This window comes from Orcinus orca, chromosome 18 (assembly GCF_937001465.1).
Source record: "Orcinus orca chromosome 18, mOrcOrc1.1, whole genome shotgun sequence".
NCBI classification, from domain to species: Eukaryota; Metazoa; Chordata; class Mammalia; order Artiodactyla; family Delphinidae; genus Orcinus; species Orcinus orca.
Window position 1 is genome coordinate 11850104 of NC_064576.1, and position 15407 is coordinate 11865510.

General features: G+C 52.9%; 1 protein-coding gene and 1 long non-coding RNA gene across 5 annotated transcripts in view; one reads left to right on the top strand and one right to left on the bottom strand.

Moving 5' to 3' along the window:
* FARP1 (FERM, ARH/RhoGEF and pleckstrin domain protein 1) overlaps positions 1–15407 on the bottom strand; it is a 289858-nt gene that overhangs the window by 542 nt on the left and 273909 nt on the right. For 2 of the 4 annotated variants that reach the window (XR_007473131.1, XR_007473132.1), the window contains exons 19-25: positions 13336–13466; positions 8465–8533; positions 8122–8211; positions 7399–7481; positions 7198–7310; positions 6636–6799; positions 1298–1912 (exon numbers count right to left, since the gene is read on the bottom strand). Coding sequence is in view for 1 of the 4 variants with exons in the window: in XM_004273640.3 (XP_004273688.1) it covers positions 1298–1449; positions 1805–1912; positions 6636–6799; positions 7198–7310; positions 7399–7481; positions 8122–8211; positions 8465–8533; positions 13336–13466 (910 nt within the window). In the remaining 3 variants the exon portion in view is untranslated. Of the gene's footprint in view, positions 1–1297; positions 1913–4411; positions 4531–4565; positions 6800–7197; positions 7311–7398; positions 7482–8121; positions 8212–8464; positions 8534–13335; positions 13467–15407 lie in introns of those variants that run through there. The other 2 variants (XM_004273640.3, XR_007473133.1) reach the window with 2 other exon arrangements.
* LOC105748175 (uncharacterized) lies at positions 52–11072 on the top strand. The gene is made up of 2 exons (XR_004485260.2): positions 52–861; positions 1323–11072. It is a non-coding gene; the product is annotated as an uncharacterized LOC105748175 (long non-coding RNA).

The window sequence follows — 15407 nt, forward strand, 5'->3', positions numbered from 1 at the left end:
TGCTCTTGTAGCAGGAGAGATCTCACATGAGCTCCTAGCTTCCAGGTAAAGGAAAGCGGGGTTAAGGCCTCCTCCAGGTACTCCTGAGGACCACTGGCCGGGGCATGCTCATTCTGCAGAGGCGCCTGACGTGGGGCTGCAGCGCACACTGCCAGTCCTTCTCAGGACAGTGGGGTGCGGCCTATCCTAGACACGGGGCTGTTTGTGGTCTAGAAGCAGCGGGCAGAGGGGCCCAGGCTGCCGCTGAGCGTCCCCCGCCTGCAACAACAAAGCGTCCTCTGGTGTACCACGTCAGGAGTGCCCGGGGGAGGAGACCTGGGGTGGCCCAGCTTCCCGCCTTGGTGGAGCTTAGACGGCTTTAGAAATCCCTAATCCCAGGGCTACATGCTCCCTGCCACAGCAGTGACGGCATCTCAGTTTTCCAGTCCAGGATCAAATTTGAGGAGTGCTACCCCGTGGGCTCCCTTTTCAACCAGTGTAGCTTAGGGCCCCGCTGCTCTGGGGTGGGTGTCAACGGCGGCTTCGACCCTGGTCTTAAACCACTGTGCTGTTTCCCGTGAACTAACTTTACGTGAGTTTGTGCACAGATGACTGGCCCACTGATCGGAAACCCTCGTGGGTTTTCAGAAGAGTTTCTCCCTCAGCGGGGGGGCAGCAGCTGCCCTGTCTGGTTTGGTGCCCAAGGACCACCCCTCGCCCAGGTGGTGATTCGGCAGTGACACTGCTTTCAGAACCTACCCCAGGATGCGAGGCCCAGGATTTGTACTTGAAGGTGGCCACGGGGAGAGCCTGGCTCCTTCACTTCTTGGCTAAAGGAAGACCACTGCCCTGGGTCTTCACACCACGGAGCCAGTCTCATTGGTAAGGTAACTAACTCTAAGAGGCACTAGGATTTTTTTTTCCTTCCTTACGTGGTCTTTTGACTTGAAGCTTACTTAGCCTTTTGGCCACGGGACAAAGCAACTACTGTTGCCATCGACTGGAAAAACACAAGTTAGAGATGGAATGGTGTGAACTAGCGTACAGGTTTTGGGCTGATGTGTCCCAGGGAAAGTCATGGCTCCACTTGCTCCTGTGAAAACAGACGTGTACTCGCATTGGGCACACAGAGCCCAGGTCTTATGAAGTGCTTTCATTTTTAGCAAGTAGCAGGGTGAGAACAAGAAGGCCCTTCTGGAAGGGAGTCAATGCCCAGGCAGCAGGTAGCTGCCGCTACAGGGCCTTATGCACTTGGGAGAAAGCCCGCTGCTCGGAAGGGTGTCCTTTCTCTGCAGGTGCCCTGTGGAGGGGGACTTACCTTTCAAACGTGTATTCGCTTTCAGCCCTGAAGTAGTACACGTGGGACTTGAAATGCAGCTTGAACACGTAGTCCTTGTGGAGGTCTTCAGACTCTGAGGGAATGGTGAGCGAGTACCCAAGCAGAGGCAGGCTGGCGAGGGGGTGACTGTCCTGGAAGGGGGCACAGAAGGTGGGAGCAGTCACAGGTGTGGCACCTGCCCGCAGCAGCTGGTCTGGACTGAGGTCCAGGCCCGGATGCGTCGGCCACTGGTGACATCACCCGCGCCCCCCTCCCCTCATCCAACCAGCAGACGCGCAGCCCTTGGGCAAGTGGATAACAGCAGCCTTCGCTTAGAGCTGTGGGGTCTCTGAGGGCCGTGGCCTTGCCCAGCCTGCTGTGGGCCCCCCTCCGACACCTGGGTGGCTCAGGGGTCAAGCTGTTCACCCTTCCAGAGGAAAGCTGCCTGCTCCCCGAGGAGGGAGGGTCCTTCAGGCCCCTCCCCAGCCGCCCCCCCCGGGCACATACCTGGTGCGACTTGTAGAAGAAGAGGCAGAAGTTGGTGAAGACTACCCACAGCTTCTGCCACCCGTTGCTGTTTTTGAATTTCCTCAGCAGGTTCCCAGACAGCTGATTCTACAAGACAAGTCAGCCTGTAAGGAGCCCGGTGGAAAGGCCAACTCAGTGTCACAGCCCGGTGGGGCCCGCCGGCAGGGCCGTGCTTCTGTGAGCAGGCTTCCTGGGGGTGACTTAAGAAAACGGCCTTTCGCTCTGGGAGGGGGACTGCGTGAGCCTGGGTTAATTTTCCTGTCACCTGGTATGGGCTGAATTCTGTCCCCCAAATGTATCTTGAAATCCTAACCCCCTCCCCCCCTGTATCGCAGAATGTGACCTTATTTGGAAATAGGGTCATCGGAGGTAGAATTAAGGAGATCGTCCTGGAGTAGAGGCCCGTATCCACTACGGCTGACAGACAGACACGGGGCAGCCCCTGTGACCACAGGCAGGCGCGAGTGATGCGTCTACAAGCCCAAGAACACCAGGGCTGGTCAGCAACCCACAGCAGCCGGCAGAGGCACAGCGGCCGCCTCCCGCACGGGTTTAGAGGGACGTTGATTTCTGGACCTGTGACCTCCGGGATGGTGAGACAGAGCTGCCCAGCGGGTGGTGCTTGTTAGGGCATCCGTGGGAAAGGATCCCTCACCCTCAACTCTAAGCCGGCAGGAGCCCAGCGCCAGCCAGCAGCTCCTGACTGCCACCTGGTGGCCCTGGCTGCAACGCTGCATTTCAGCGCGGAGCCTCCAGGCCCCATCCTGCGCTGGTGGGAACAGGCGTTCCGGGCGTCCTGGTTTAACTCTGGAGCTCCATGGTCTCCTGAGGCCCGCAGGAGCTGCCAGCACAGAGCATCACCGTGAAATCACAGGCAGGCAAGGGGGGCCGCCAAGATCAGAGCCTGTGCATCCTTGCCTTCTCTCCAAAGCCCCTGTGTCACCTCTCAGAGGACCCTAAGAAGCCTCATCTGTGTCCCTGACAAGACAGCAGCTCATTGCCAGGAAGCCTTGACGAAGAGAGAAATGGATATATGGTGAATATAATCACTGCCACTAAATCGTTCACTTCAAAGGGGTGAAACGGGCAAACGCACCACAATAAAATATACATATACGCACACCTGCGTCTACCTCGTTCCATCTCTCTGGGGCTTTTCCAGTAACCTGTGTTTAATCCAAGAGACATTCTTAAGTAAGGCGCCTGTGAGAAGAGTTTAAAGGGCTCTGGCTGCGAGTCGCTTGCAGTCTGATGGGGGAGACGGCGTGTTAGGCCGAGAGAACACAGGAAGCAGAGCTGTCCCTGTGGCCATCACTCCTGGCTGCCACTTACCCACTGGCGAAAGGCACAAGAAAAGGCGAACTGTGGGTTCCAGCAGGTGATGGTGGCAACCAACCAGAGTGGGGATTTGATGCTTGTGCAATAGCACTATGATTACATACAAGTCTCACTCTGGAGGAAGGAGAGTAGCGCATTTTCCTTTCCTTATTTTTATACTGAAATCAAATTCCTCCAGACAGAGCCCCCAAAAAACCTTTCTCTTAGATGCGTTTACCTTTGGAACGACAGCCAGTCCAGCCCACAGTGTGGTTTACACACTTCACTGATGAACCAGGTTCCAGGCCAGTGTTCTTCCCAAGGCAGGGTCATGAGAACACTCTTACCTTCTGCCAGCAGCCTTGAATCCTCCTGGAACATGCCAGGGTATTCGTTCTGAGTAAGTCCTTCTAGCTTTGCCAGCTTAGCAGATGAGATGCTTCTTAGTAATTGTATCTACGGGTCTCCCCTTGCTCCCCGTTGCCCCCATGCCCTCCAAAGTTGCCAACCCCACCAAAACCCTCGCTCCCTTGGCTTCGCTCCCATACACACGTCAAGTCTCCTACTCAGGTCACGTGGCCCCTAAGCTGCTCTCAAGAGCCTGAGCCTTTTGTCTACGCAAATGACCTTCGGGTCTGTCTCCAACCCGGACCAGTCTGTGTGCTGCCTTTACGGGAGAGGTCGACATTCCCAATCTGGCACCGGCTGAGGCCCGTTCCCTGCCTTTCCCAGACGGGAGGAAGGCCTCTCTGCTCTTCCCTCTTCTTGGCTCCCAACTGCTCCATCCCTGTTGTGGATTGATTCGTGTCCCCCCAGAAGATATTCATGCCCAAAGGCCCAGTACCTGTGAAGATGACTGTAATAGGGTCGTTGCAGATACAATCAAGATAAGGTCCTACTGGAGTACCGTGGGTCCTAACTCCAATGCCTGGTGTCCTCATAGGAAGAGGACTTTTAAACAGATACACAGGGAGACCCCCCCCCCCCCAAGTGAGACAGAGGCGGAGACTGGAGTGATGTGTCCACAAGCCAAGAGAACACCGAGGGTGGCTGGCAACCACCAGAAGCCAGGAGAGAGACCTGGACCAGGACCTCCAGAAGGAGCCGACCCCGCTGACACCTTGATCGTGGACTTACGGCCTCCAGCACTGTGAGAGGACACATTTCTGTTGTTAAGCGGCTTCAGATGTGTTGCGGCAGCCACAGGAAATGAGGGTCCCCACCCCTAGTTACGTTCCCCCCATCCCCCTGGTCCTCACCTGTGTGCAGACGGCTGAGTGACACCCTCCTCTCTCCCCAGCCCCCACCGCCTCCCAACTCCAGTCCTACAACACAACTTTGATGGTTTCACTTCTGAATCCTCAGCTGGCCCTATGGCCTACGCGAGGCTTCACACTGGCCGTCCTAGCATCAGCACCCCGACGTCGACGGTGCCCCCAGACTTTCTACGGAGGCCAGCTAAATTTCACGCTGCCCCCAAACAAACACCCCCCTCACTCACTTCTACCTGCACGAGCCCTAGAAGAGAGAATCTGGTGCTGGGGACGGTAAGGAAGCAGCACGTCAAGAAGGAAGGAGCCACTCCCTCGTCCCCCTTCCCCCAACTCCGGTCATCCAGGGGCATGTGGCACCCACAGGAGCCCATCACGGACACCAGACTGAAGCCACACGCCTTGGGGAAGGGGGATCGGGCAAGGCAGGGACATTTACAGAGTGACAGACGCGCCAGTTCCACGAGCATCCAAGCTGCGTCACTGCCACCTTAAAACCACACTGGCTCAGGGCTCGCTCGCGTGGGCTACAACGTTCAGCAAACCTTTCCTCAAAGGGCCAAATACCATTTTAGGCTTTTTGGGCCAAGGGGCAAAATCAAAGACAGTTGTAGTAACCACTCAAAAACGGAAAACCCTGTTCTTCGCTGACGGGCTGTAACCAAGCAGGGGGCAGGCAGGGTTTGGTCTGAGGCTGCAGCGTGCTGACCACTTGGTGTGCTGACCACTCGGTGTGCTGACACGCGCGCGTGTGCGCACACACAGCACCAGTGCAGGCTGTCACCCTGAAAAGCTGGGCTCGAGGAGCTGTGTCTGGGCCGCATTCTTGAATGGCCTGCCTGCCTCCAGGGGTTAAGGAGGAAGGTTCATGCCTACCAAGTTCCCACACCTCCACAGCCCTGACTACACATCGCAAAGGTGAGTATAAAGCGAAGCAAAGAGGACTTCTCCCGCACGGCCCCACCCTTCCCCAGGCCTCGCCTGGACAGAGAGATGTCATCAGGTATTTTTTGCCTCCAGATGGCCACTGCCCCCTCCTTGCTGGAAAGATCCCTGTCCCCTGGAAGAAATCTCCGGTTGGCAAGCTTCGCCAACAGGTGCAGTGGAAATGTGATGGGAAGGATGAATACAGTGAGCCCCTCGGGAAGAGAAAGCCCCCTCCCCCGCCGTGGGGCGGATGCAGGAGACGGAAGGCCACGCACAGTCGGGGAGCTCCACGTGCTGGGACAGCCCCGAGGATAAGGATGTCTTGACGGGGAAGCATGGGTTTTAGAACATTAGCTGTAGCAGGGAAACTCGACAAACGCAGTTCCGTGGAACTGTGAAGCTCAGTTCCAGAAAACAATCTCAGAGAACCCCTATGGACTACCCATCAAGAAATGTTCGGCTCATTTGAGCCAACACACTGTTGGTTCCGAAAGCAAACGCACCGCTGTTCGTGGCTCACAATCTCCTAGGTGACATTTTCGGGCCAGGCACACTTAGGAATTCAGAATTTGTCAGATTTTAGAAAGATAATCCAGTGCCTGTCCTCTATGACACCCCAGGCAGTGGGGTCTGGGGTTGTAGCCCAGAATCAAACACAGCGACGCTGTAGTATAAAACAGGACGCGCTCGCAAAACCGATGAACAGCCTCCTGACCGGTCAGGTCAGGTTCTGCTGTCAGTGGGGTATGAAGAGAACGTCACGGTTTTAGAGCTTTCTGGGCTTCGCATTATCTGAAAGGTTAGGGATTACGGACCTGGACTGGAGGACGCTTAGGGAATAAGGTTTGGAGAGTTCTAGAAGGTTCACGGTCGCAATACGGGGAGAGCCCCCATCCCCAAAGCCAGATCTTCGGGACGCTCCGAGAGCCGGCTTCTTGCAGGTTCTTCCATGAAATACACCTACCCGCTGTGGCCCTGGCTGGCAGCAGCTTTCCAACCATACCGCCTCCCCGCACCCGATTCCGGGGGCTGCTCCAGGGCACAGCAAGAACGGCGCCTGCGCGGCCCATCCGGACCTCTCGGCGCGGACACACGAATAAAGGCACGCACAGTCCCCGCCCTGTGGCTAACTCCGCGAGAGGAGAGGGCACGGTCCAGAGAACAAAAGAAAACCATCACTTGCACAGGCGGCCTGGGAACGGACAGACGCCAAGGCCGGTGCACCTGCCGGCCCACAGAGCGCGCATGCTCAGAAGGCCGGTGCCCGTGGCCTGAGCCCCCGCCGCCTGCCCTACCTCCACGGCCACGCTGAAGTCCACCATGGAGACGCTGGTGTTGCGGTGCCAGCACACGTGCACCATGGTGTTGCCGCGGTGCGGGGCCTGGCGCTCCAACGAGGTGCGCGAGGCGCTGAGGTCGTCCTCCGACTCCTGGTCGCCCGCTGCCTCCTCCGGGGACTCTGCGGGGGCAGCAAGAGGCGGCGCTTTCCTCTCTGCTCGCCAGGAGGGCCCCTGTCCCAACCCCGCCCAGGAGCCGAATGGGATGGGAAGGCTGGGGGTCCCGGGCACCCACCGAGCAGGAAGTCACACTGGCAGCGAGGGCTTGGCCAGGGGCGTCCCACCAATCCCTCTGCCAGGGAGCCTCTAACAGTTTTCTCCCCGCCCCTCGCCCCCCAGAGGCTGACAAGCGGCAGTGCTGGCCCAGAAAAGATGGGATTTCTCCACTCGCTCATTCTCTTTTAAGGGGTTTTGTTTTTTTTAACTTTTATAAAAAGTTCCTTGATTTTTAGCTTAAAACACAAACGTAGACGGTGGCTATGGGGCGCATCGGTAAGGCAATTTTCAGTGCAACACTTACTGCTGTCAGGAGGGCTGCTGGCCAGGAACTCGGGGGCGGGGCCGCTGCTTTTCTCGGCCAAGTCAATGGCCATCTGTATGTCCTCCACCCACTTTTCCATCTCGGACCGAGAACTGGAGGAGGACAGATGGACGTCAGGTATTTCCAGGCCACGGTGGGAAGAAGGGGTACCGAGGTCAAAGGTCAGGCTTCCCGCGTTACCTGGCAGCCACGACGATGGACTGGCGCTGGCCCCGCAGGGTGAGGCAGTGGGGCACGCCCCACTCGTCCTCACTTTCCTCCATCTGTGGGGCGAGTGTTCATAAGTTACTGCCGAGCACGGGTTGGGATACTCAGTGCATTTTCAAACGTTCACCGAACTGACTATAGCTCGGCGGAACCAAGTCCAAAAAAGTCCCCATCGGGAGGGTGAAAGCAAGGTCAAAATGCATTATCCTTTTTCGTCAGAGCCATAAACCTCCCTCTACCCGCCCACTGAGGAGAGTGTGGGGATATGCCACATTGGTGCACACTGGCGCCCTGTCTGCCTCTGTCCACCAAGGATCACAGAATATAGACACCCGTCCACTGGACATCTCAGGAGAAAGGCTGCTTCCTGGTCTTCACTCCACGTGGACGGTGAGGATGGCCTCTCAGGGCCCCGGGGCCAGGCACCGGGCAGTGAAAGGCAAGTTCACACCACGTAGGCACAGCAGCTTGCCTCTGCGCTTGATGCCGGAAGGAACATAGCCGTGCATCCCAGGTGCAGGACAGGGAGTGAGGTCCCGGGGCCCCTCTAGGGGAGCCCTAACAAGGCCCAGGTTTTTCACAGCGCCTGTGATGCTCTCACTTCCTTATCAAGCCCCTCCCCCGTCACTGGCTCCTGCACCCCGCGGGCAGCCCAGAGGCAGAGGTCCCCATCCCGTGCCCACGGCGCATACTCACGGTCATGCCGTAGAGCGGGAGCTGCCCGTGAACTTTAAACTGATTCGAGGCCGTCAGCCCCCTGCTCGTGTAGAGCAAGACGTCGTTGAACTAGAAGAACAAGGACAAGCGCGGCTGAGACGAATGGGCTCCGTTTGAAACCAACAAGTACGGAAACTACGTTTTCAGAGTCCGACAGGACAATTCGTGGATCTCAACACCTCCAGTCTGAGCAGCTCTGGCTGCTCCTCCTGTCTCCCAGGTACCCCCTCTGGGGTGGCCGAGGCCCAGCGCCGTGACCCTTGCTGGTTCCACGGGCTCACAAGTCACCGATCACCTTGAACAAACAGCTCTCACCACTTACCAGGAAGAACATGCGCTGCTGGAGCCCCTTCCCGGAGAGCTTGCTGAGGCTGCCCAGGCGGATGAATTCCTGCAGAGAAAACACACCCACGAGCTGGTTCGGAGCCTGCAAAGCCGCATCAGCGCAGACTCAACGCGATGTGAGATGCTTCCGCCCATCGTGGTCCCTTTCACGCTAAAAACCGTACCCGGCATAGCTCCTATTTACTGAACGCCGTGCTGTGCCGCCTCTAAGCTCCTTTCCTTCTGAGCAACCTGCAAGGCAGGGGCTAGCTTTGGCTCCTCCACCAGAGAAGCAGCTGGCGGTCGGAGCTCCGCTGGCCCGTGCGGTGCACTGGTTCACACCCGGACCTATAACTCTACACTGAACCCCCAGGCCCTCAGGGCTTCCGGCTGCGAGCAGGGGACAAGGCCCCTGGATGGATACAAAGTGGCAGCCGGGGACCAGGAAGACAGATACGCCATAGGAGAGAACTGTGCATAGAGGAATCTTCTCCACGACTTAAAATCTGGTTCTCAAAAACTAGTAACTGTTCTAGGATGAAAGAGCCAGAAAGGAACTCTCCCTCCCGACTATAAACTTCTGAGGGCACAGACGATTCAGGGGCACTTCAGAAACCCTCCACAAAACTATCATTTACAAAACTGGTAAAATACACATAAAACTTACCCTGCATGACCTTTAGTGCATCCATCAATACCATCTAGGTCCAGAACTTTCCACCACCCAAACCATTAAGCAGTCAGTCCCCATTTCTCACTCCCCGTTTCCGCCTCCCCAGCACCTGGCAACCACCAATCTGTTTTCTGTCTCTATGGATTTGTCTATTTCATATAAGTCCAACAGTAATATGTAGCTTTTTGTGTCTGGCCTATTTCACTTAGCACAATGTTTTCAAGGTTCGTCCATGCTGTGGCACGTGTCAGAAATTCGTTCCTCTCTGGGGCTGAATATTCCACTGCAGGGATGGGGCACACTTTGTTTACCCACTTAGGCTGTTGATGGGTATTTGAGTTGCTTCCCCTTCTGGCTACTCTGAACAGTGCTGCTGTGGACATGCATGTTCAAGTTTTTGTTTGAACACCTATTTTCAGTTCTTCTGGGTATAGAGCCAGGAGTGGAATTGCTGGGTCATGAGGAAATTCTATGGTTCACTTATTAAGGAACCGCCAAACTATGTGTCCACAGAGCTGCTTTTAAAACACAGCTGCAAGTTCGTTGACATTCTTCCCACAGAGGCTGGTCTCTGTCCCCTTCCCTTAGATGTGGGTAGACTGGTGACCAATTTGACAAATAGAGTATGGAAGTGATGCTGTGTGACCTCTGAGACCAGGTCATAAAACTACACATAGCCTCTGCTTTGTCCCTGGGAACACTTGCTCTGGGAACCCTAAACTGCACATTAAGCAGTGAGACCACCCTGAACCCACGCTGGGGAGGCCCCTCGTGGGCTCTCAGGTGCACGGTCCCAGCTGAGCCCAGCCTCCAGCCGTCTGCCAAGTGTAAGTCTTGGCCCCTCCAGGTCAGCCCATCTGGGACCTCTGTCAATGCCCTAGAGAAAGAAGAATCACCTAGCTGAGTCCTGCCCCCTTCCCAACTCACAAAACCGTGACAAATACTAAAAGGTTGTCTTCAGTCACTAAGTATTGGGGCCGTTTGTTACCTAGTTTTCCTGTGACCTCAGTAGCCAACGAGCCAAGAACAGGGACTCAACCAGTTCATTTGCATTCTATAGACTGCACAGCCTGACTCTTGCTTTGGTCCTTTATGAAATGTCAATCGAAGACAACATCTGCTGGTGATTTAACTGACATATTTTGGAGATCAACGAAGTGACACATAACAAATACTTGCTGGTCCATGGGATGGATGCTATCAGACAGCAACGGTACCGTATGAAGAAACGGTGTTTGGGGAATGCTCTCATCACTGAAGGGGATCAGAGAATGAGGAGTGGTGACCCCACTGTGCTGTCTACTCCTGTTCCCGGCTCGCATATCCGATGTTGTTATATGTGCGTTTTCTTAACGAATCTTAGGGATGTGGGAAGGGGAAGATGGAGCTTCTGCAGAAGGGCTATGGACTCAGATCACCGTCTCAGGGCTGGAGATGGAAAATGCCTCTTGCCCAGAACTGTTTTTTAATTTTTAAAGAAAACCATGGAATAGGAGAAAAAGAAAAGGCTCCTAATATCCTTAAGCTCAAGCTGCTTCCTACTGGAATGAAATCCACAATATCCAGGCCTCTGAGTTTTATCCAAATGAACCTCCACTATCCTCCTGGAAGAACTCTCAGGCACAGAACTCTTAGGGGCAGAAAACACACCCTGGGGGCCTGGCTCAGGCCAGAGTGTGCTGGGGGGTGGGGGCGGGGGTTGCGGGGTGGGAATCCTGCCTTCCAGGACATGACCTCATCTCAGCCTGACCCTAGCGGGAGGGCAGCAGGATTATGCCCGAAAGCTGGGTGAGGAATTAGACCGCAGGGAGCTGGAACATTAGCCGCTCACCTTTAAATCTCAATTTTTCAAATTCCACCAGTAGATAAATCTGTCAGAGCCTTCTTTCCACTCAACAGGTTATTCGATAATTTAAAATTAAAAAGAAAACAAAACCAAACAAAAAACCAGGGTACTTCCCTGGTGGTCCAGTGGTTAACACTTTTCCTTCCAATGCAGGGGGTGTGGGTTCGATCCCTGGTCGGGGAGCTAAGATCCCACATGCTTCATGGCCAAAAAAACCAAAAACATAAAACAGAAGTAATATTGTAACAAATTCAATAAAGACTTAAAAAAAAAAAAGAAAGAGAATCAATTAGCCTCCGTGTGTGGAAGAGCCCATCTTAGAACTTGCCCCTCTGAGGCTCTTAGATCCCTCCTTCCCATGTCAGTCAGGGCTGACTTTGAAACAGTGAGTGGCCGAGAAGCAGGCAGATGAACATAATATGCAGCTAAGGCGGGTCTGCAGTGTGGAACCAGCACCCCTCAGCGTCCTCAATAATAAAGACCTTCTTTTATTTAGCACGTGGTGTGAGCCTGACATGTGCTGTGTGCTTATATTAGCTGCATATGTAAGCCTGTAGATTCATCCCCAGTTTTCAGATAAGGAAACTGAGGAGCAAAATGAGTAAGGAACTTGCCCAGATCACCTGGTCAGTTGGTGGGTGAGAGCGCCCGTATCTGATGAAAAGCTTCTGGTGCCTTCTATAATGCTGTGCTGGGTACTCAATGACATTATAATAAGCATAAACTTAGTCTCTTCAGGTAAGTGTAGGTGGGGAAAGAGGAAGATAATTCGTATTTATTGTGTTGGTTTTGCACATTCAATCTCATTTGATCCGTATCACCTACGATGGAGAAGGTATGACCCCCGTGTTACAGAAGGGAAGGAACGTTCCAGTAAGTGAGCCATCCCAATTCTGGTGGAGCCAGAAATTGAACCCGGGCCACCTACTCCAATCCACTGCTCTTTTCATAGCACCCTGGAAACTATTCCTCAAAATGAGTTCCTTACAAATGCTCTGTTTGCCATGTAGCTTGATATGCTAAATGTTTCATAACATCCAAAGTTAAGAGAAAATTACATTGATTCCACAGGGCTTTAAAGGCTTCTGCATGGATGGGTAAACGTGATTGTTGTGTACTGAGTACCGGCAGAATTTTCTCACCAGCAGAGCTGAAGTAAATCCCAGCTTTAATTTCCACCCAGCATTTACCACATAACTCTTCTGACAACATTTTATAACTGGTATTCTGGTCAGCTTTGTAATTAGGATTCCCAACAGAAAGACCCAAATACCCAAAAGATGAGGGATGTTCCCTTTTCTTCTCTGAGTTACACAGATTTAAAGCTTCCAGGGAGGCTACCTGTCAGATAAAACTAGAAGTCCCTGACCCACGGGATACGTGTCTGCACATTAAGGCAGATCAAAGAGGCTAAAATTCCCTTCTGAACCTGGATGAGGTTCAAGGTAGGGGACTAGTGGAAAAAATTCCCACAGAGAGATTTGGCGAGGCACAGCGACTACCTAGTATTAATTCCTGGTCAATGACTGCTTCCTAGGAAGAGAATTGGAAAAAGGCAGGCTACCCTGTATTTTTAAAATGCCCACTGGCGTGGAGACAGTGTGTTTGGACAGCGAGGCCCTATTTTATTGTGAATGACCTACATGTCATGCACATGGGCAAGTCAAAGTTAATAGCATAAGGGAACTTGCATCCCTCCCAGAATCATGTTCTGGCTAAAATGTTATTTTAATTCCAAATTCAAATTACATTATGCAAATTGCATCTTTTTTTGGGGGGGGGGGCACAACACATGGCATGTGGGATCTCAGTTCCCCAACCAGGGATCGAACCTGTGCCCCCTGCAGTGAAAGCACAGCCTTAACCACTGGACCACCAGGGAAGTCCCTGTAAATTGCATCTTTACTTTTCTTACATGGGAATTTATTGCCTGCTTTCATGCACTAGCGTTTTCTCTGCTTTCTATCGCCATTTTACCCAATTCTTAAAAATTTTTTTTTTCTTTATCTTCCATTTTTATTTACCTAAATTTAAAAAAATAAAATGAGCAATCTCAAATCTGCTCAGAATATGGTGGGGGAAAAATGAACGGATCAACCAGTAAGGAGAGAAAGCAGCATATGAGGTGGAAGGATTGACTGACTGATCTCCTTCTAACACAGAATTTTTGAATTGACACCGTAATGTTCAAGGTATTTTCCCAATTGTCCCCCAGGGGGAAAGGAAGCCACTTCAGAAGGAGGATATTTTAACTTGGGAGTGTCCATATTCAAAAGGTTCAAATGTAAGTCATTTAAATGTTGTCTTTCTGGCTTTACCTCCAAAGCATACGGAGAGCACAGCTGCTTACCCTTCCTGGAATCACAAGATTGTCAACGCCAATCAAATCTTTCTTGAGTTCATGCAGCTTCTGGAAATTCTCCATCTTGATCATCGTACCGTGAAGCTGGGCCACCATTTCCGTGATCTCTGCCAAAGCAGCTAAGGAAGGAAACGGACACAAAAGCTGCAGCATTCATGGCAGACGTGGGTCATTTTTCCCCCAATATCTTTAAGATCAGTTCTCCAGGGTAATATCCTCCTGTAGCTGAACTATAACGAAGCCATGCTTCTAGGGAAAACACTGCTAATTCTCAGTAATAAAAATTGAGGGATTTACTTTATGTATCGATTGGCTTTGCTTTAGTTTCCCCAAAGCCATCTTGAAAATATCAATGCCCCCTTCAAGCTTGGTGGTGTACAGCTGTCCTTCAGTTAGAATCACTTGTTGGCATAAAGGGGCAGCAGCAAGGGAATGAGAGTGCCTGGAATTCTGACCCCGGGGGCAGAGATTTCCCTCCCTTCCCTGTTACCGGGAAAGAACAGAGCGGAGAGAGCACAGAAAAGCCATAGAAAAATCTAGGGCAAAGGAGGGATCTTTCTGGCAAAGGGTCTAACTGGTAGTGCAACACTTTTGGGTAATGAACATTCCAACACACCCCGGTTCTTCCTTCTGCAGACATTTATAGTGTTTATAAAATGGTTGTAAAGAACAGCTGCAAACTAAATTTCCCCATGTGGGTACATCTCCCCCATACCGACGGGCATCCAATATGGAAAAGGAGCTGGTGCCCTGTTAGCACGGGTTTGGGTGGCGGGCACATCCATGGTAGCTGAGCATTTTGGTCTGTTTGTCAAGGGAAAGCAAGAAACATTTGTCCACTGAACTTCGATCTTCAGGACAGTAAACACCGCCTCCCCCCCACCCCCAGCGCCTCAACTGTGGCAGGAAGCATTCCTTGTTTTTGGCTGTCTCCCTGGGGATGCAAACGAAATGCTTCCTGGCTTCTTATCACAGAATGCTTCTTGTCTCAGCCATAGTGACAAACCCAGAGCTTGCTCTCTCTTTAGACATGACCAGCCGATTTAGTCCAACAAACAATTCCCGGGCACTGAATGTTTAGTGCGGTGGGCGCGCAGAAGCTCTAAGAGGAAAACGGATGGCAGCCTGGCCCCAGACGCATTCCAGAACAGCTCTTGGTTCTCTGCATCCCTCACGTTCAGGAAATCTACGTTCAGATATTCCTCAATTTGCCCAGTCTTTCTACAATGATGCCACCTTACGTTTTCAGCTTAGGGAACAGACATTTTTGCCATTTAATTGTGAAGAACAGACTTTTCTCAATGGAGACTGTTTAGCCTAATAGTAAAATGCAAAACTAGGCAAGTTGGCCTGAGAATAGCACGTGCAAAACTAGAGATATCCCTCTCCCTCGCCCTCACGGGTAAGAGATCTACGCAGGTCTGAGTCCTGGGAGCTGGGAAGGGCCCTAGGTCATCTCACCCAGGCACAGCTAAGCGGGACTGCCAATACGGCAGGACAAGGTAGATGGCGGGGGCAGGGTCACCCAGCCTTGAGGGTGAGGCACAGATAAAGCCTTAAAAGAGGACTGTGCCAGGGAAAGGACCAGGAGGTGGTGGCAAGGAGTCCCAGCAGAAGGAACAGAATATACTAAGGCACAGGGGGCAGCATGGTCTGTTTCAAAGACTGCTGCCAACTAAAGCAAGCCAAAACCGCGCCTTGAGCCATTTCTGTTGCCCTTCCGTGAGCTGCCAATGTCTTAACTACTCTGACACATCTTTTCTTTGGTTGTCTTTCTAAAAACTAAGATTAAGTTTATAATACTTTAGGCAAGAGACACTGGTCTTGACATACTAATGGGTGTGCGAATTCATGTTATCTGTCAAGACCCACCTGCGGAGGGTGCATTCTGTGCATGGACTGGCTGCAGAGTGCAGGGGGCCCAGCAACAGGCCTCAGGGCCTGGCCCCCAAGGGGCTGCAGGTCCAAGCCAGGGAGCGTGGACAGTAACAGACCACATGCAACGCGAGGCAGAGGACACAGGTTCAGAAAGACGACGCGTGGCCCAGTGGGAAAAGCAT